General features: G+C 36.2%; 2 protein-coding genes across 4 annotated transcripts; both read left to right on the forward strand.

Moving 5' to 3' along the window:
* Positions 1-1,314: 1,314 nt before the first annotated feature.
* Positions 1,315-10,076, forward strand: LOC120155572 (probable protein phosphatase 2C 12). 3 transcript variants are annotated; one of them, XM_039167096.1, is made up of 9 exons: positions 1,315-1,470; positions 1,872-2,164; positions 2,435-2,606; positions 3,513-3,666; positions 3,743-3,806; positions 4,833-4,940; positions 6,257-6,382; positions 6,517-6,752; positions 9,350-10,076. In XM_039167096.1, exons 2-9 carry the CDS (start codon positions 1,967-1,969, stop codon positions 9,627-9,629), a joined length of 1,338 nt encoding a protein of 445 aa, XP_039023027.1. In that variant the 5' UTR covers positions 1,315-1,470; positions 1,872-1,966; the 3' UTR covers positions 9,630-10,076. The 3 variants fall into 3 exon arrangements, with proteins under 3 accessions (XP_039023027.1, XP_039023028.1, XP_039023029.1); XM_039167097.1 differs by having other exon boundaries at positions 1,343-1,512; XM_039167098.1 differs by lacking the exon at positions 1,315-1,470 and having other exon boundaries at positions 1,967-2,164; positions 9,350-9,551; positions 9,664-10,076.
* Positions 10,077-13,188: 3,112 nt separating this feature from the next.
* LOC120155573 (BRI1 kinase inhibitor 1-like) lies at positions 13,189-14,415 on the forward strand. The gene has a single exon (XM_039167099.1). The coding sequence runs from the start codon at positions 13,490-13,492 to the stop codon at positions 14,306-14,308; it is 819 nt and encodes a 272-aa protein (XP_039023030.1). The 5' UTR covers positions 13,189-13,489; the 3' UTR covers positions 14,309-14,415.
* The last annotated feature ends 5,879 nt before the right edge of the window (positions 14,416-20,294 follow it).

The following is a 20,294-nucleotide window of genomic DNA, read 5'->3' on the forward strand; positions in this document are numbered from 1 at the left end:
AGATTTAGCTTAGTGGTTGGGTTTGTTCTTAACTTTCCCCATCCCTAATCCCCAACCCCAAATTTGCTTGATTTATTTTCTTTAAACCAAAGTATGATATGTGACATCATTTGATTGGTGGAAAATATATTAAATTAAAATAAGTTTAATCATTTAATGGAATGATGCCACATATAATCGACGATGACATGTAATACCATTTGATTGAATGATTGATTTTATTTTAATTTATAAAAAAATGATTAAATTGAAAGGATATATAAACAATAAGGACCATATTTCGAATTATACCAAAATATTTAACTTCCACATCACATCTTCACTTATAACAGTTAGTGAATTGATTGACTACAATTAAATAGTTAGGTGGTTTGATTAAAAAAATTGAAAGATCGATAAAGAAATAAAATAGTTAAATGGTTAATTGGTCAATGGTATAGTTTACCTTTTAAAATATAAATTGAATTTATTAGTTAAATTTAGTAATTAAAAGAATGCCATTCTTTTTTAAGATTTTGAATTCAAATAATTATGTCTATAAGGTGTGTATGTTATTAATGACTAAAAAATTATAAACAAATAATATCTTACAATCACTTCGTACTATTAAAAAATTCAAATTTCTTTTAAAAAAGTTTAATTGGATTTTTTAAAATTGGATATTTGATTCTATATTTTAATTTAATATAATTTATTTTTTATTTTTATAATGTTATTAATGTTTATACTGACAATTGTCTTTTATTATCTGATGACATTAAAATGATGGAGTGAATATTGCTTTAAACAAATTTTAGTATTCAATTATCATATATATTTATCAATGATTTTATATTATGATTTAAATAGTAATAATTAAGAGTGTTATCAATTTAGATATATCTATGATATTATAAAAATAAAGGGATTATATTATATTAAATTAAAGTGAAGATATTAAATACTAAACTTTAATATATAAAGGTTCTAAAACTATAATAGATTTGAAAAAAGGGTGAACGTGTGGCCCACGAATATATATCTCCAGGAGACATCTTTGTTTACGATCTTTGGATTCATAATCGTCCTTAATCGTACGGTTCAAAATACACCTAAAACCAATCGTGGGGCCCAAAGGTCAACAGAGAACATAGTTAGTAGTTACACACGTCGGCTTGAAAACGAACGGCTCCTTTGGTTTATGCAGCCGACTCAAGTGAAGAAGAAGTCTGCCGTTTGGCCACGTCAGATATTATAAAGCCAAAAAATAAATTTAAAAAAATGCAGAAAAGCCATTTCCGTATTGTAAAAAAGGGCGTCGTTCTTCCTTTAATTTTCCGTTTATCATTCACATTTCTTTTTCTTTTCAGTCGCACAAAAAGAGTTTTCCGATCAAAAAAAAAAAAAAATTTCGCAGGACTCCATGATCGGTGTCTCTCGATCGTAGCGAATAATCCAATTCCTCGCGTTGCCTTCTCATTCTCTTCGCTTGTAATCTCCTCCATCCTTTGCTATCGACCGATTTCCTCCTTTGTAATTTTCAATTTCTCTTTTCCTTGGATATTTATATGATTTTGACCCTTTTTTTTCCATTTCATTCTCCATACACATCTAGATTCATTTTATTTTTCTGTTATAATGAACTGATTTGTACGAATGCTTATTAATTGTTATTCTCTACATTGATTTAGATTTTCTTTTTCGATTTTGATGAAGAATCTAATCCATTGAATTTTATATAAATCAGATTTTTTGGAAGATCTCGATGTTTTTCCCTGGCCATTTCCGTCTAATATTATTTGTGTCGGATGATCATTGATGTATTCAGTTCTTTTTTTCGTTTATTTTGCGATGAGATTTGATTATTGAAGCTGGCATCGTGCATTTTACAGGATCTTTTAGTGTAATTCATGGAGGGTTAGGCGTATTGTCTGTGAGATTGAGTTTTAGCTATTGACGTGGTTTTTGGATTTGGAAATTTGGAACAATGACATCGAGATGCGAGAATCAAACATTTCCACTGTCAGTTCTACTGAAACGAGAATTAGCGAGTGAGAAAATTGAAGACCCGGAGATTGTGCACGGACAAGCTAGCCATAGCAAGAAAGGTGAAGATTTTACGTTGCTTAAAACAGAATGTCAAAGAGCGATGGGAGATGGTTTCACCACATTCTCAGTTTATGGGGTATGAATTTTTGGTCTCTCATACTAACTAAATCGTCACTAATCACATACTTTATACTCTGATCTTGAAGTGTCTGATTAACCATAAAATCTTATAATTCAAATCACTAGAATATGAATATTTATTAACTTTTGTTTGCTAGGTATATTACTGTATTTATCTGTATAATTTGTTTGATTTGACACACATATACATATCATTTCTTTATTTTCTTATTTATGTAATTTTTTCATTTATAGGTTGGTCTTGCTAAACCTTTTTTTTGGGCAGCTCTTTGATGGACACAATGGATCTGCTGCTGCTATTTACACTAAAGAGAATCTTCTAAATAATGTCCTAAGTGCCATGCCAGCAGATCTTAATAGAGATGAATGGATTGCTGCCCTTCCAAGAGCTTTGGTTGCAGGATTTGTTAAAACTGATAAAGATTTTCAACAAAGAGGTATGAGTTGTTTTGTTTTTATATAAACATATTTGATTATAACAGATGTTTTACTGGATAAGCTTTGGTTGAAAAAGGAGTATTTGTCTGGATATAATTTTTATCATTTTACAACTATACACTTACTTTCGGAGTGGTAGCTACTTGCTTATTTATATTGTTCATGCAATGGTAGATATCAGTGTAGACTTAGATTGTATCCTATTTCAATCAACTAAATCTTTTATTCTCTCCCCATTATTTTATTTCATTTTTCTGTGAGGTCCATGTAGGGTAATTTATCATTAAAAATCTCCATTAGAGAGCGTGCTTATGTGTTGGAAGAGTCACTTTTTGGAAGTTGGTGGATATTTTTTTTTGATAGTTGATTTGCACTACGAGTGGTTAGTGGTGTCGCTGTTTGGTTGGGATGCTTACTTGGAAATATGGTGCTTTCCTTTATACAACTAAAAGAGATAGCAGATTAGAAGATGTTTGTCAATGGATCAGCTTGTCCATATTCTTATAATATCATGTAAGATTTTTGGCTTATGACCATTTCGTCAAAGTTAACTGATAGTCATGAAATGTCAATTTTAAGTTGGTCTAGATATAGTCAAGCTGGCATCACCAATATGTGTCCAGCTTGATAATTCACCACTTTTACCAACAGAAGACCAGGCAGTTTCGCCAATTAATTATTTTACCCTCTATCTGAAAATGATTATAGATGAGCTTATAAATTCATGTACATAAGCACGAAATTTGTTCCTTCAATTGGGTTGGGAACTGCGATAAAGAGGAGAAACCATATTATTAAGTAGGCGTTTTTTTGTGTTTTTAATTTTTTGAAATGAGTAATAACTTTTTCTTGTGTTTACTACCACATGTTTAGTATTTGATTAGACATGGTATGGTTTTTTCCAGCAAAAACATCAGGAACAACTGTGACATTTGTGATAATAGAAGGATGGGTTATAACAGTTGCATCTGTTGGTGATTCACGCTGTATATTTGAATCAGCTGAAGGTGGAATATATTACTTGTCAGCTGATCATAGGCTTGAATGCAATGAAGTGGAGTAAGTTTTTGTCATGGCGTTTGTTGTATTTTTCCCCTAAATATTGAGATCTTACTTTTTGTTTTCATCTTATTAGGAGGGAACGGATCACTGCATGTGGGGCTGAGGTTGGTCGGTTAAATGCTGGTGGTGGTGCAGAGGTATCTCCTCTACCCCTTCAAATGTGCATTGTGATGCATTTTGGGTGCTTTATCTATTTTCTCTCTCTCTCTAGGTTCCTAGTCTTTTCTCCCCATCAGTGAAACATAACACCCTTGAGATATTAGTGTTAATGGGATGTGCAACTACAATGCTTGTAAAACACAACATAGAATCCAGGTTCAGACATGCATGACACTTTCTGCAGTTAACCAAAAAGACAGTAGACTTATTTGATAACTAATGTGAATTAGAGAACCCTTTTGTAGAACTTACTAATTTTTGTATGTAACTTTTATAATCTAAAGAAATAAACTGAAGAAGAGGGAAAGAATAAAAGAGATAATGAAAGAGAAATCTCATTATTGAATTTAGGAGATTACAATAGTTTGAATAAACCGAGTTGTTAACTTCTAATAGGACTTTTTTGCTAAAGATAAAATTCTATCTAGAGATAGAGATTACAAAGATTCCTAAGGCTTATCTTTCTTATCGTGATAGACTCCTAAACATACAATAGTTTAAATAAACTGAGTTGTTGACTTGTAATAGGATAATTTTTTTGCTAAATATAAAATTCTATCTAGAGATAGAGTACAAAGGCTCCTAAGACTTAACATTTCTTATCATAAGACTAAGATGATACCTTGTTATAATCCAAGGAAATAAACTGAAGAAGAGGGAAAGAATAAAAGAGGTAATGAAAGAGAAATATGATTATTGAATTTAGAAGATTACAATGGTTTATGAATAAACTCCCAAGGCTTATTCTTTCTTATCGTAAAAGATTCTTAAACAAACAAGACTTATACACGGCTGATTCTAACAGTAACAGTTACAATTATTTACAACTTTTCAGTATCTGTCTTGATTTGTTGCCAGATCTAAAAAACATGATACTCATATGTTTGTAAACGATGATAAATTGATTCTCATTAGAGAATTTTGGCATCTGCAGTATGAGTAAACTATATTTGATAAATTGTGTGGATCAAAGCTGGTGACCTAACAGTGAGGTTATTTTATAGATTGGTCCTTTGAGATGTTGGCCTGGAGGCTTGTGTCTTTCACGATCCATTGGTGATATGGATGTTGGGGAGTTTATTGTTCCTGTTCCATATGTAAAGCAAGTAAAGGTTTGTCTTTCATAATCCTCCTGCAGAATGTAACTGATATATTCTTGATTTAACATGTGTGCCCAATAGTGTCAGATCTTGACATTTTATATAAGGGGGAAAATTGGAATTATGTATTTTTCTATTTTCATTTGAGGTGTTTCTAAAACATTTCCTAATACAAAAGTTATATGCAAACAATATAGCCGTTAAAAAAAAATAAAAATCTCATGAAATATGTAAGTTTTAGCTATTCATAAATTAACAAATCTATTGAAAACAATCACAATGATATTGAACAGAATGAAAAGTATAGAAAGTCTGGCAAAGTCCTAGCCGTTCCACAGATGTGGATGCACATGGTGGAGCGGGGGTATTATGGTAAATGCTTGCTCTGCTATGTCTTTTAAAATTATTATTTTAACCTTTTGTAATATTTTATATATAATATTTATATCTTTAGTATATATGCCAAATGTATATACTAATATCATATCTGTGATATTTATTTTTTTATATATGTTTATATTTACATTTTACATATACCAATAATTATATATACTGAAAATATGTTAATAAATAAATTATAAATATTGTTTTTATAATATCAAAATAAAAAAATTACTTGAAAAAGAAATGAGGTGGAGCATCGTGGAGTGATGTGGATATAACAGTAATCCATGGATTTGGATATTTTCAACATCCATACAAACTTGGGGTGGATGTGAATGAGGTAATCCTCCGCCCTGTGACATTGCCATCCCTATTTTAGCCAAAAACGTTGTTTTTCATATAGTTATATGATTACGACTTTAATATTTGTGGTTAGCTTATTAATCATGTGTTTTGTAAATGATCAGTGGATTCATAAATAGATGAGCAACAATTTTATTTTAGTCTATTGTTAATGCATAAAATTAGGATAAATTAAAAATAATAATGTTGGAGGGTCCATTTAAATGTATTTTGTATAAAACATATTCATTGAGGATTTCCAAACTTTTTTGGGGGGTATGATCTGCCACTGTTGCTTAAATATCATTCTGTACATTTTGTTTCACAACATGCTACATATTCTTGGCTGCAATGGAGTTCCTTGAACTTCAAACCATATGACCATTTCAAGTTCATGCTAGTTAAGTACATAGCAGAGCCATTAATTTCATATCCTCACATTTCCTATACTCGCACATTGAAGTGCTTTTGCATTTGGATTCTTAATCAGTTTTCTTCGGAAAGGTTCTGGTTTTGACTGAATGCTTTATCAGAAATTAGAAAATATTTTTTCTTGATTGTTAATAATCATTTTATTTTACCTACTAGTTTATTTTCTGCAGTTATCTACAGCTGGTGGTAGGATGATTATCTCTAGTGATGGTGTTTGGGATGCTTTATCAGCTGAAGAAGCTCTTGATTGTTGTCGCGGACTGCCACCAGATGCAGCTGCTGCACAGATTGTGAAAGTACACTCGTATTCCATTCTGTTATGCTCTTCAAATACTTCTGCTGAGAGCTCTATGCCCTTTTGTCTTCAGCATATTTTAGTATAAGTATGCATTTCTTCATGTTTTCTTATTCCTTGGTTTTCAATGAACAGGAAGCTGTACAGTCAAAGGGTCTTCGAGATGATACAACCTGCATTGTTGTTGATATCTTACCACCAGAGAAGCCAGCTGCTCCTTTGCCGCCACCAAAGAAGCCAGGCAAAGGTATGTTTAGGTCCATGTTTCGCAAGAAGAATTCTGGATCATCTTCAAATGACAAAGAAGAATACATGGAGCCTGATGTGGTGGAAGAATTATTTGAGGAGGGATCTGCTATGCTTTCAGAAAGGTTAGTGTTTATGAGAATCCACAATATTTTATAGTAGTATTCCTCAGCTTAGTAAGGCCTGATAAGTTAGAGAAGGTCCCGCTTCTCCTAGAGCCCAGAGCCCAGGCGTTTTTGAATTATTTTCGCCACCGTCATCCACCCGTTGTCCGCTGCCGCCGGCCGCCGTCCGCCGTCAGCCGCCATACTCCGACTACCGTTTGAAGCTGTTTTTTACAGGGAAGATCGCCGGCTCAAGGTGATTCCAAATTTGGCCTTAGATTTGCGAGTGAGTCATTCAATCGACGCAGATCTTCAAGAAGTTCACCTCCGATTTATGCAACTTCCCGTCGCTCATGGTCGACACCGCCTCACCACCGAACTCAGCTTCTTCTCGTGACCAAAACCCCCCTTTCCTAGTGTTGAGAATCGATTCTTTTCTCCATTAATTTCCAGTGAACTGGTTCGGCAAGAAATTACCCTATCCTCCAAACTTTCTGTTTTTTTCCAATAAATCCTCTTTCCAGCTACCCAGATCTCTCCATGGAACCCCTACACCCGTCTCAGCACAGGCGAACTAGTGGGTTAGCTGCAACAGTCGCGGCAGGTGCAGCCGCTGTGAACCCCACTCGTACTCCCTCTGGACCCGACGACGCAACATCTTCTTCCTACTCAGGCAAGGAAAAACATGAGAGGGAGAATGAAAAGGAGAGGAAAAAACTTTGGAAACGGAACAGGCGAGCCTTCACCAGATGTATGCTGGCCGGATTGAGGCAATACGGTAATTTCCATATTTCAAAGCGTTCTAATATGAACGAAGTATTGGCCGCCTTGGCCCGTGAAGCAGGTTGGACAGCTGAGGCCGACGACACTACATACAGACACTCTCCTACGCCCCAAAATCAGCAAAATTTAAGAGTAGTTTCTGCGAGGTCAGGTGAACGTCCTCTTTCAACCAAATCTCTGAAAAAATGTTCTGTTAAAGGAACATTAGATTGTCAACCACCTGCTGTTAAGATTGATGAAAGTGGTATGTCTCCTTCGCAAGGTGGGAATTATAGGATTGAGAGGCTTCCGTTAGTGTTGGCAACACCCGCTCTTTCTGCTGATGATGTAGATCACCATGGAACCAGGGAGTTAACCACGAAGGGGCATTCCAATGAAAAATCTTCTGAAGTTGCGAGAAGTAGAAGAAACGGATTTCAAAATTGGAGGAATGAAGGTCATTCAAATGGTAGTAATGGGTATAGAAGTGGATGCGTCACGTTATTCATTGAGAACCTATCGGAGAAGATACATTGGAAGAGACTTGAATATTTATTTGGCACACATGGTCAAGTTATTGACGCCTTCATTCCTAAAAAAAGAAACTCGAATGGGGTTCGCTTTGGGTTTATTCGCTATGCTACAATTGAAGAAGCAAGGAAAGCGATTTCAATGATGAATGGTAATCTTATTTATGGCAGAAAAATTAGAGTCTCTTTGGCTAAATATAAACCCGACAGTCTTACTGGTGAAAATCCTTGACAGTTGTTCAACGTAAGTCAGGGTTGGAAGATATTTCGAGGAATAAACACTGTGAAGTTGAGGGTGTTGTGGACGTAGATAAACTTCACTTGTTGAGTAATTGTCTTGTGGGGTGTGCAAGAACTTTATCAAAATTGGTAATCTTGCAAACCAGATACAAGCCAAAGGACTAGCTGGTTTCACGCTAATGAGAGCTACTGGAAATGAAGTTCTAATGGTTTTTGAAGACTCTGATTCGTTGAGAAACGTGAAGGATGATAAGTTAGAGACTCTAGCAGAATGGTTTTCCAGAGTAGAAACTTGGTCGGAGAGCCTAGTGGTGGAGTGCCGTCGTGTGTGGGTAGTTTGCGAAGGTATTCCTTTTCACGTTTGGAATTGGGATACCTTCAAAAACATTGCAACTAAGTTGGGCAAGTTAATAGCAGTCGACAACAGTTGTGAGTTTCCAACGCCTTTTGATCGAGCTAAAATTCAAATACTCACTAAGGCACAAGGGTGAATTGATGAGTTGTTGGAGTTGAAGGTTGGTGCTAATTTATTCAAAATCTTGGTGCATGAAGTTGATCCTTCCTTCAAACCTAATTCTTGGGTCCCTGAAGATTGCGATGTTTCATTAGAACTTGTTCCTCCAATTGGGTCGTGACTGTTCGACAGCTGTGTTCAGAGGCGTTTTTTTTAGTTTTGTGGTTGTAATTGTTGGTTTTTATTTTGCTATGTTATCTTTCATCTTGAGGTGTATTTTAGAAATATGGTTATTGTCTTAGGGGTTTTTTGTTTGAAGATGGAAGATCTTTAGGTGATACGGTTTTTGAAATGGTGTATATTCCCGTATGAGGGTTCGGTGTTACCACATGTACTTGGTATTCTATTCAATAAAATATGAGGCACTCTTTTCTTCCTTCCAATGTTCTTCAACATACTTAGAAGTATGTGGAAGAATACGAAGGGAGTTTTTAATGAGACCTCCAACTTCTATAAAAAAACAATATTTTATAGTAGTTTTAAATTTGCACATCGATCAGCAGATCGATGATCAGATCTATTTTATATTTTGTTTTTCTTTTATGTGGGGCATGACTTGCTGTTGGGTGCAGGTTGGTTACAAAATATCCACTGTGCAACATGTTTAAGCTGTTCATGTGTGCAATCTGTCAATTAGAGATGAAACCTGGAGAGGGCATTTCTATTCATGCTGGCAAATCTAATTCAGTAAAGTTGCATCCATGGGACGGTCCTTTCCTTTGTTCTAGTTGCCAGGGGAAGAGAGAAGCCATGGAAGGGAAAAATCATCAAGAAGTAACGGCAGACCTCTCTCCTTCCCTCTCTCAATGTTTCTTCATTGCAAATATATGTTACCGAAGTAAAAATTATTGATTCTTATTTTTTTCTTGTTTTTCCTTTTTTTCAGATAGACATGGAAGTGACAGTGACTAGCTAGACCTTTCTAAATACTGTTGGGTTTTGTGGGCGCTAACAATTGTTCTAGTGGTGGTCATGAACGGGGAAATGGTGCATTCTCAATTGTAATTTCCTTAAGTTTCTTATTTGAGGGCATTGAACACCCATTTGAATCAATGCTCCCAAGGTGGCTTTGGCATTGAGGAGACTTGTGCGTTACCTTGAGTGAAAATGGAAAGAAAAAATAGCTGGAAGGTTTTCATGGACTTGATCAGTGGGATAGTGGCATGCCTCTGAGGTAATTCATTTTCTCCATATGTATTCATCGCATTGTATACCAGTTGCTCCAAATTGATAGAGCTAACATTAAATGATAGTGGACATCGATGTAATGTTGTTATAATATAGGGAGTTTGATGAGTACTTACTAGGGAGAAAACTTGGGTGATTAGCTTGCTGAATGAAATTTGTTCATGTATCATTGGTTACTTGTTCTTTCCTTTCTTTGACAACTGGGAAGGTAATACTTGGTATAGATTTTTTTTTTTTGCAAATTCCATTATTCTTTCCCAACTAGAGGTTCAAGAATTCTGGTTCTATTTCAAAGTTTATTCCGTAATCATTTAGCCATACATATACGCATATGATTGGATGATGTGAATGTGAATAATGTGTTGTGTTGATAACATAGTAGCTGGATACTGCCCATTTTTGAGGATAGATATGTTGAGCATTCATGTATCAGAGTTGGGACCATCTTATGTTGTGGGGACTAGAAGACTACTGCTTGGCTGGAGGATGTGGACTCTAGTCAACATACATGACATGTGAACTCGCTTTTCCCGTCCCCCGTCTGTAGGCTTCAAGTTCCTTCACAAGGCAAGTGGCTTGCTTTTTTAGATACCAACATTTGGTAGGCTCAGTTATAAGATAAAATTGCATTTCATTTGAATAATCTTAGGCTCAGTTATAAGATAAAATTGCATTTCATTTGAATAATCTTACTTAACCCAATACACTTAATAGATTTTTTTAATTAAATAAACTTAGATAAAGATCAACACCGAATTAGTGCTCCCTCTTACTTCTTTTTGGCGTTATTCTCATTATAATTTAGAGGTGTGTAGTCCCTTTATTATTTTGAAATTTGAGATTTAATCACTCAATTTTAATTGAGTATAGTTTGATTTCTTTTCCTTTTGTAGTGTAATTAATTGGTCTAAATTGATGATTTGTTATTTTATTAATGATTTAAAATCTTCTATTTTGTCATTATTCGGTTACAACTTACACTGTCATTTAGAAGTTGAAACAATCAAATTTAGTCAATGATAAATTTACGTGTCTATTGGTTGGATTTTTCTTAATAACATTATAAAATTAGAGGGCTAAATTACGTCAAATTAAATTAAAGTATGAAAGCTAATATAGAAAGTTCAGTAAAGGGTCTAAAATAATGATTATAAAATAAGAACAAAAATGAAAACAAAAGGAGAGCAGATAGAGAAAATATCCAAGGGATGCTTAGGTTTTGGATAATAAAGGTTTAGAAAATCCATGGAGCAAAGAGAAGGGTGAATTGTTGTTTTGTATAAATTTATTGTTCTACTAGTTGACTATGGAGATAATGAGTGGCCAGCGGCAAAAGGAGGAAAAGGGAATTCAGCTAAAAAAAAGGCATCCCCCACCAAAAGGATGTTAATGGGTAATGAGGGTGAAATCTTTGTTTTATGTCGTGTTTTCTTCTTTATCTTTAGGGGAAAATAAAATAAGATATTGAGTGGGAAAGATGAGTCAATCCACCAAAATAAGATATTGAGATGTTGACCTCAACTACACGTACAATATTTCCCCCATGGGTAGACCCAAACTCCTGCTGCTCAACTTGTAGAACCACTGTGTACACGTGTGTGTTGGTCTACCATCTCATTCTTTTCTTCCATCCTTTTCCATCTCAATCAGACTCAAAGATTTCACTTGCTTTTCTTCTTCCTCCTTGTTTATAACACGCTAGTTTCGAACGTAAAAACAAATAAACTAAAATGTGTAAATGAATCCCAACTTACATTAGAAAATACACATTTTAAGTTTAGATTAACATTAGGAAATGAAAAAATAGTCATTAAAAGAATAAATAATCTCATTCATCTATTTTCACTCATCTAACGATCCTAAAAGGTGTAGATTTTTTTTTAAAAAAGTTACATGGTCTAAGTGGATCCCAACTTATGGAAAAAAATCATTTACACAATGTAAAATATTTTATTTTACATGTTTTTAAATCATAAAGTGAATAAAAATAGGTAATTAAAATTATCTTCTTATTTTTTTTCTATGTGAATATTATTTATCGTTATTCTATTCTTAAAATGATTGGTGAGTGAAAACCATCCTTTACACCAATGCTTCATATCCCTGCCAAAGGCTCAAAACTAGAGCTAAGCTAAAAGCACAATCATTGGATGTCGTGTTAATTAAAGAGTAAGAAAAGAAGATTTGATCTTAATGGCAAAAATGCAATTGATTATCACATGGTAGGGACGTTGTTCTCCATCCGAACCATGAAAATCATTTGCATTTATACTAAAATTTCTTTTCTTATGTCCGGGAATTCAACCATCGCTGAAATTGGTTTCACCAGAATGGGGGATAATGATCAAAATCAGCTCAAAATATTGAAAGCGTTGTCAAACCGGCCGGGTCCATCCCTATAGAAGAAAGGCGCAAAAGGGAATGTGTATTTCAAATTAGTTGAACCGTGGAAGTAGACTTCGACTTTAAACATTAATTACTTCGAGAAGAAAAAGGGAATTAACTCCACCTTTCAATTCTAGTAATGACATCATTTCCTTGTGAAGTAAACACGTTGGAAAAACACAACAACCTCGTTTCACACAAAACAATACAAGTACTAAAAGAGAAAGCTCTACTTTCCCATACTCTAACTCGCGGGAGAGTTTAAATACAATTCGGTTAACATAAGATTTATGATTAAAAAAACTCATCATTAATCTAAAAACTGTTACATGAATTTTTTAAAGTAATTTTTAAGTTACAATCAGAATTGTTAAAACTCATAGTGTAATCAATATTAGATCTAGAATTATTTTTTAGAGTAGACACGTATATTAATTGCACAAAATTTTTAAATGACGTGGACACAAATAAAATTTCAGTGTGAACACCATCAATAAAATAATTAACCGAAAAAAATTTAAATATCAGGATGGAAATGTACTGACCCTAATATACACTAAATGTAACATTATGAATTGTAACTGAAAATCTAGTCAATTATATATATAAAATTTTAGAATAAACAAGATAATAATTTAGATTAAAATTCTTGTCAAAATAACAATAAGATTTTCGACGGCATAGCAGAAGTATAGTAACTTTAAAGGATAAAAGAGTTTGGTAGTTTGTTTATCGATTCCTAGTGTGAAATGAATTCACATATTTCTAGGGAGAATGATAGGATAGAGGGAATGGAGTTTTAGGTTTGGCATCCCAGGCCATCATCGAAGTTTGGATGTTTGTGATCTAAATTTCTTTTGGATCCAACAGTTTTAGAGAAAGCTGTTGTTGTCTGTGAGAAATGGACCCACCACCCTTTATTTGATACATATACTGCTAAATGTATCATCTCATCTCATCTCATCTTCATAGTGCATCAATGGCAACCACACCCTTTCCTCTCCATTGAAGCATTATGCAAAAACAAAATGTAAACCAAATGTATGTCCCATTTTTTGTACTAAAGACGCGTTAAACCCAATTCTCTCTATCTTCCTCCACTGTCTCTTTATCCCCTCCATAAAGATAATCTTTCAATCATGGAGAAAGTAGAAGGCTCATCAATGGTGGTATCATCTGCTTCACCTTCTTCCTCTCCTTCCCATGAATTCTCTTTCACAATTTGTCTCCACTCTTCTTCCAATACAGCCAAAGCCCCACCGTCTTCCATCGCCGTTGATTTGACACCGGCCGATGATATATTCTTCCACGGTCATTTGCTCCCTCTACACCTCCTTTCTCACCTCCCGGTTTCCCCACGTTCCTCCACCAACTCATTGGATAGCTTCACGCTTCCCATAAGGGAGCTTTATGATGACCCGAAGCCGGAAAAAAGCAGAAAAAGCGAAAGCAACATTAGGAGCATCAATGGCAGACCAGTTAACGACAACAACATGGAATCAACGGCAAGAGAGAAATCCAAGTCGTTCTCGTTGTTTAGTTTCACAAGGCGGCAAAAGGGACGAGTCGACGTTGAGCACAAAGAGAAGAAGCATAAGAAGAAAAATATGAGATTCGACGTCAGTCATCTGTTGAAAAGATACGTAAGGATGGTACGGCCTTTGTTGTTCTTCAAAGGGAAGAGAGATAAGCTCCATGTCCATAGGCAAGCTTATTCATTTTCGGGTAATTTAGGTTTGAGAAACAACGAGGAAGATGAGTTTATCAGAGGAAGGAGAGGAGAGTATCAGTCGGCTCCGGCGTCGATGTGGACATCTCCGACAAACAGTGGTCTACTTGTTGCAACAACAGGGTTTGCTTCTTCAACAAGTGATAGCACCATGGAAGAGTTGCAGGCTGCAATTCAAGCTGCCATTGCTCATTGCAAGAACTCCATTAGAGGGGAAGATAAAACTTAAATGCTAGGCAGCTAATTTTTCTGTGTATAAAAAGGTGACCTATAAAGAAGTATGGAATTAGTTTAGGGGGTATTGCTTTAATAAATTTCTACATCTTAGAATCCAAATTAAACTGGTTTTCTTTCTTGCCTTTACTGTACATACTATGAAACAAGTTTGGGGACAATAATGGCAAAGATGTGATGGTTCAAAATATTGTTCACATGATTCATTAGTTGCATTAACTTAACGGGAGTTATTTAACAAAAAGCATTTCAAATTATGTGACATCGATTGTATGACATAGTATTAAATTGCGGCCGCAAAACAGTGTAACGGCATCATCGTAATGATTTTAAAGGTCATCACGACACAATATTAATGCAACGTGATAAGAAAACCATATTACAACTTTTTTGGTCTAAAACCGTTACATAACATCACAATAAGCATAAAATTACGCCGCAACTGTAATACCCTAATTTTGTCCGGGCCATTTAAATTCACTTGATGATTAACGAGAATTAATTTGGAGATGTTTGTGCTCGATGAAGATTTAATTCAAATAATGGAGCGTGGAATTTTGCGTTTGAAGGCTTTAGGTGCTCGATTGGGATTGGAATCGTATATGGAAATCGGGACACAAATTGAAATTCAATCACAAATACAAATTAAGTGTCCAAAGTCCATTGAGCCCAAACTAGACTCAAAATTACAAGACTCAATATACCCGAGGCCCAACAAACAAAGCCCATCAATAATTACATCAAGACCTGATCTAGTACTCTCTATTAGAGATACTCCTCACGTGAAGCCCCAGGATGTGCAGCAGCTCCAGCTCCAGCTCAGCTCCCCACATTCCCGTGCCCATGCTCCACAACACCCAAGTGTCTCCCACGTGAATTCCTCAAGGTTATCAACAGCACTCCAACCGAGCAGCATGCCCCACAACCCACCAAACAGCAAGCCCAAAGCAATGCCACGCTCAGTCACCAAGACAACCGAGCACACATGAACTCACTTCTCCACGATGCACGAGACCCCAGCAGCCCGTGCTGCCCACGTTCCACGCGTGAAGACCCTGTGCCAATGGCTCCCAACGCACTCAGAACTCCAAGACAGTGCGCGAACCAACCAAGTGCTACCCACGTGAAGTCCCTCGGGGTTGTTCCCCATCACCCGTGACCAGCTCGCACCCGTGACCTGCAAGCACACCAAGCAAGGAGCAGGACGAAAGACACATAAAACAGAAAGCAAAAATCAACTAGAGGGAGGAGTGAAAATGAAACCGAGTGGGAGGAGGTCCACGAACCAGAAAGAAAAAAGCTCAGAGGGCTCTCGGTTCAGGAATCAGAGGACGAACAAAGGGAGAGAGCAACAGGAGCCATAACCAGCAAGCCAAACAATACAGAACCATGGAGCAGTAACAAAAAACAGAGGCAATTACGAACAGAAACACAAAAAAAAAAACAGAAAACCAACGAGAACAACAGAGAATCCAAAATCAACCATCAAAGAAACAATCCAAAACTGGTGTCCAAAACCCTCGAGTAAATCAGAGAACAAGAACCACGAAGCAATTAAGGACCAAAAAATAAACCAGACAGAAAACAATCCATTTGAGACAATCATCAGCGGTAACAAAACAACCCAGTCAAGCAAAATCAACAAGAGGCAGAGAACGAAAGAGCAAAAACAAAAGGTAAAACCCTCACCTTCCCTAGCCGAAGAACAGAGTCATCGCCATCGCCTGAACATGAGTCCTGTTTGTCACCGAGGGTAAGAGTTTCATCTTTGGGTACTGTGGTTGCATGAGAATATGGTTTCTAGAGGCTTGGTTAGATCCTAGTTCATGGGAGAGGTCTTTGTTTCAATGAGGCTAGGGTTCTGAGAGGGGGATAGTAAGGTTTATTTTGAGGTCTCGGTTCCTCAACAGGGCGTTGAGAGGGGCGTACTACGGTGGTCACATGGTTTAGGTAGTAAGGTTTGGGGAATAGTTTAAACTTCGGGTTTTGGTCGCTATTGTGTGGTAGGTTCGAAGATTTTGGGTTCAGGGTAAAAGAAGAGAAGGGTTCTGGCCATTTTGGACTCCTCATCGGAGCGTTGAACGGCGGTGGCCTTTGGTTTTGTTTAGGGTTGAGGGAGATAGAATGAGAGATAGTGAGAGAGAAGAAGGAAAACGGCAGGGCTTGGTTTGGTCTGGCTGAAGAGAAATGAAATTAGGGTAAAGAGCTTACCCTAATATCTCATATATTAAAATGCCAAAACGATGTCGTTTAGATACCCCCAAAAACGACAGCGTTCTGATAGCTGAGGGAATCCGTGTATTGAGATTGTTAGGGCGTAATTGTGTGCGTGGCCATCCCAACCTTGTTTCATTTCGATTTGGTCCCTATACTGAACTTTATTATCTTTTGATTTCGTTGCATGATTTTCAGCGTTTTTCATGATAGTCCAAATTCATGTTGGGGCCATTTTTGTGTTGTTTTTACATTGGATGCATAGTTTTAGAAACTTGCATTTTGATCCTATGTAGTATTTTGGTTGTTTCATGTTTGGACTGCCCAGAAATGAAAATGTTATGAAAAGAGCCTGTCTTTTGTGTTCTTTACATTTTAGCCCCTTTATTTAATATTTTATCCATGTTCGTAAGTTTAATTTATATTTATTTTAAATGTATGCATATATAGTATTCCGAGCATGTTGTTAGTACACTTTTGTTTAGTTGTTTTTTTTTATTTTAAAAAAGCATGTTAATCTTGTGTGCATAACTCGATCTAATCACATAATCGGAATTAAGGGTAATGCCCTTTTAATCTAAAATTATCATAATGGCTTTTCTTAACTTACAGGAAAGTTGTTTTGACGATTTTAAATTAAAATGGTATCCCGTCAGTAACGCCTAATTAAATTTGGATATATCATTGTAAAATTTGGGAGCGAAAGAAAAGGAAATATTCGACTATTTAAACTTTTCGAGAAAAGGTCGTTAGAACTGAACTAAAGATCTGGTCTCGATATTTTTAAATAATCGAATATTCTTTATCTTTCTAATGACTTGGTAATTTTAAATTAAATCTATTTTGTTGCTTTGAATGTTGCAAATTTGCATGTTTGTTGTTTAAAGGGATCATTAATCAAATTAAATTTGAACTTGCGAAATTCGTTGCAAAGAAATTAATTAATCAACTAGGTACCGATTTAGGGCGTTGTGGGGGTACTAATCCTTCCCCACGCGTAACCGACTCCCGAACTTGGATTTTGGTAACGTAGACCGTAAATTTGTCGTTTTAATTAAAATTAATTTTTATTTAAAATGACAATGTTTTTGGGTGCCCAATCACACCCTAATCAAAGATTGGTGGCGACTCCTCGAACCTTATATTTTTATCGTAAAGGAATTTCCAATTTTTCGAAACGAGAGGTTTTCTAAAATCACACTGTTTTTAATTAAAAATTCAATTGAAAAGATAATAATTAAAAATGACGCGGTTTTCAGAATCTCGCCCCGCACCGGTTAAAAAACGTTTCGACAGCTTGGCGACTCCGCTGGGGACTTTTTTTTAGAGAGTCAGGCCGATAGTCGATTAATTAATTGTCTTTGCAAACGAAAGTTATAAGTTCGTTTTAATTTGGTTTTTGATCCCTTGTTTGTGTTGAATTTCTTGTTTTCATTTTTATTTGTGATTTGGTTTACAAATAAATAGTTGTACTAACGTGTGATCTACATGTTTCAGTTTTCTAACCTTTAGTTTGTTGAGTTTCTTGGATCGAGGCAAAGGATTATGAGTTTCCCCACTGTTGCTAAACCTTCAATATTCAGAGCCTTCTAACTGTGCTCTGTCCCATTAAGTAGGGGTGAAAGCTACGCTTACGTGAGAAAAATTAATTTTCTCCGCACGGGCTTTAGCTAGTAACCTCTGGGGTACATGCCTTATGTCTACGAGAAAACATTGAGTTTCCTCGCATGGATATGGGGATATGTATCCTCTCGAATTGAACTTGATTCGTTTTAAGCCCATAATGGGTGAGAATCGAGGGTCTGGCAAGCCTAAGGGGGCACCAGCAAAGGACAATTCAAGGGCCCTGTTAGAATTCTGCCTGTTTTATATCGAACCTCTACCCATTTTTCTTCAAAAGTCGCAGAGGGGGAAACTCATTCTAACCTTTTCCTCGAATTTATTTTTGCAAAAAGTATGCGAACTAGAGATCATGTTTTATTCGATGTTCACGGTACTTACTATCTTGTTGTTTATCTTATGCGTACTAACCCGTTTTTGTTCTATGTCGATTTTATTGTGCTTTTATTGCATTTGCATCCTCATGTCATCAAGGGGTGTTAATTCGCAAGTGATTGACTAACAAGAAGGCTGACCATACTGAGGCAATAAATTCTCCACTATGTAGTCAAAATCGGGAGATCCAGAGATGTTCAAGTGATCCATGAAGAATGACACCCGATGAATGACGATATCTGAAGCTGATTGAAGAATTCCTTTAAAGCTGCAAAGGACGAGATGTTGACTCAAGAGATAGATACAATCATACCAAGGACGAGAAGATCTTTCACAAAGACACGAAGACTGTTTTGCGTTAAAGTGAAGATGGAGATCCCAAGATTCAATTTAAAGACATCTGACGTCATCAAAGGTGATGAAATACGCCGGCAATTTTGGAGGTGCAATTCGAGATCCTAGGAAGAGTACGACTCGAGAAAATGAAGAGATGAAGAATCACATTTGTATTTTGACTACATGGTGTACTTACTGAATTCTTGTTGTCTAAGTGAACGGTTGTTCTATAAGTGGTCACTTTTGAATTAACACCTTTTGCATTTGCATTTTGCATCCACATTTGCATTTGCATCGCTTTAATTTAAGCATTTTTACATGCATCAATCATGAAAACATGAGAGTAACTCGTAAAGGAACTGTGACAGAGAAATACTGGGGACGTCCAAGCATCATTATAATACAATGGAGAGAACCATGGAAGATAGGATTACTCAAATTGAAAAAATTCAACTGCAGTTGCAAGATGATCTAAGGAAAATGCAAGAGGACATGCTTAAGGCTCAAGAAGATATGCTGTCTAAGTTGGCAAGTTTGTTGGAAGGGAGAAACCCGGAACATGGAAAGGCCCCTGAGCAAATGACTGGAGAACCACTTTATCCTCCAGGGTTTACCTCGGTACAGTCTCAAAATGTCCAAGGAACATCTGTTCCTACCAAAGTGCACATAGATCCTGTCAGCGTTGCTGTGAATCTTCAACCAGGACCTAGTTCGCACCCCGAAGAAAGTCTCTGTCACCAAGTCCCGGACCTTGATGAAGTGGCCAAAAAGAATAAAAACAAACACTTTCGGGAACAATTCGAACAATTAGCAAGTGTAGTCCAGGTTATGAAGGAAGACACCAGTATGTATCGACTGGATGCTAAAGAATTTAGTCTAGTTCCTGATTTGGTCCTGCCTCCAAAATTCAAAACTCCCGACTTCGAGAAATTCAACGGTAATAGATGCCCTTCCGCCCATATTACAATGTTCTGCAGGAAAATGACTGGGTACATAGGGGACGATCAGCTGTTGATCCATTGTTTCCAAGAAAGCTTGACAGGCTCAACATTGCGATGGTATAACCAACTAAAAAAGGCTGATATTAGGTCATGGAAAGACCTTGCTAAATCCTTTCTCGACCAGTATGAACATGTGAAAGATGTCAGGCCTAACAGATTGGTGTTGCAAGGAATGGAGAAGAAGCACAGTGAAAGTTTCAGACAATATGCTCAGAGATGGAGGGAGGTAGCAGTGCAAGTGCATCCACCATTGGAAGAGGGGGAAACAAATATGCTTTTCATTAGTACTTTGAAGGCTACTTTTCTCTCACACCTTATCAGTATTCCTTCCCGAAGTTTCGCTGATATAGTTACGACAGGAGAAATGATCGAAATTGCGATTAAAAGCGGGAAGCTCGAGGGAGGAGAGTCCAGTAACAAACCGTCGATAAAGAA

The sequence above is a fragment of the Hibiscus syriacus genome, unplaced genomic scaffold (genome assembly GCF_006381635.1).
Source record: "Hibiscus syriacus cultivar Baekdansim isolate YM2019G1 unplaced genomic scaffold, ASM638163v2 tig00111198_pilon, whole genome shotgun sequence".
Lineage (NCBI taxonomy): Eukaryota > Viridiplantae > Streptophyta > Magnoliopsida > Malvales > Malvaceae > Hibiscus > Hibiscus syriacus.

Coding starts and splice junctions, on each gene's coding strand:
- LOC120155572 (XM_039167096.1), top strand. CDS start 1,967: ATGACATCGAGATGCGAGAATCAAACATTTCCACTGTCAGTTCTACTG. Junction 2,607..3,512: donor TAAAGATTTTCAACAAAGAG/GTATGAGTTGTT, acceptor GGTTTTTTCCAG/CAAAAACATCAGGAACAACT. Junction 3,667..3,742: donor CTTGAATGCAATGAAGTGGA/GTAAGTTTTTGT, acceptor TCATCTTATTAG/GAGGGAACGGATCACTGCAT.
- LOC120155573 (XM_039167099.1), top strand. CDS start 13,490: ATGGAGAAAGTAGAAGGCTCATCAATGGTGGTATCATCTGCTTCACCT.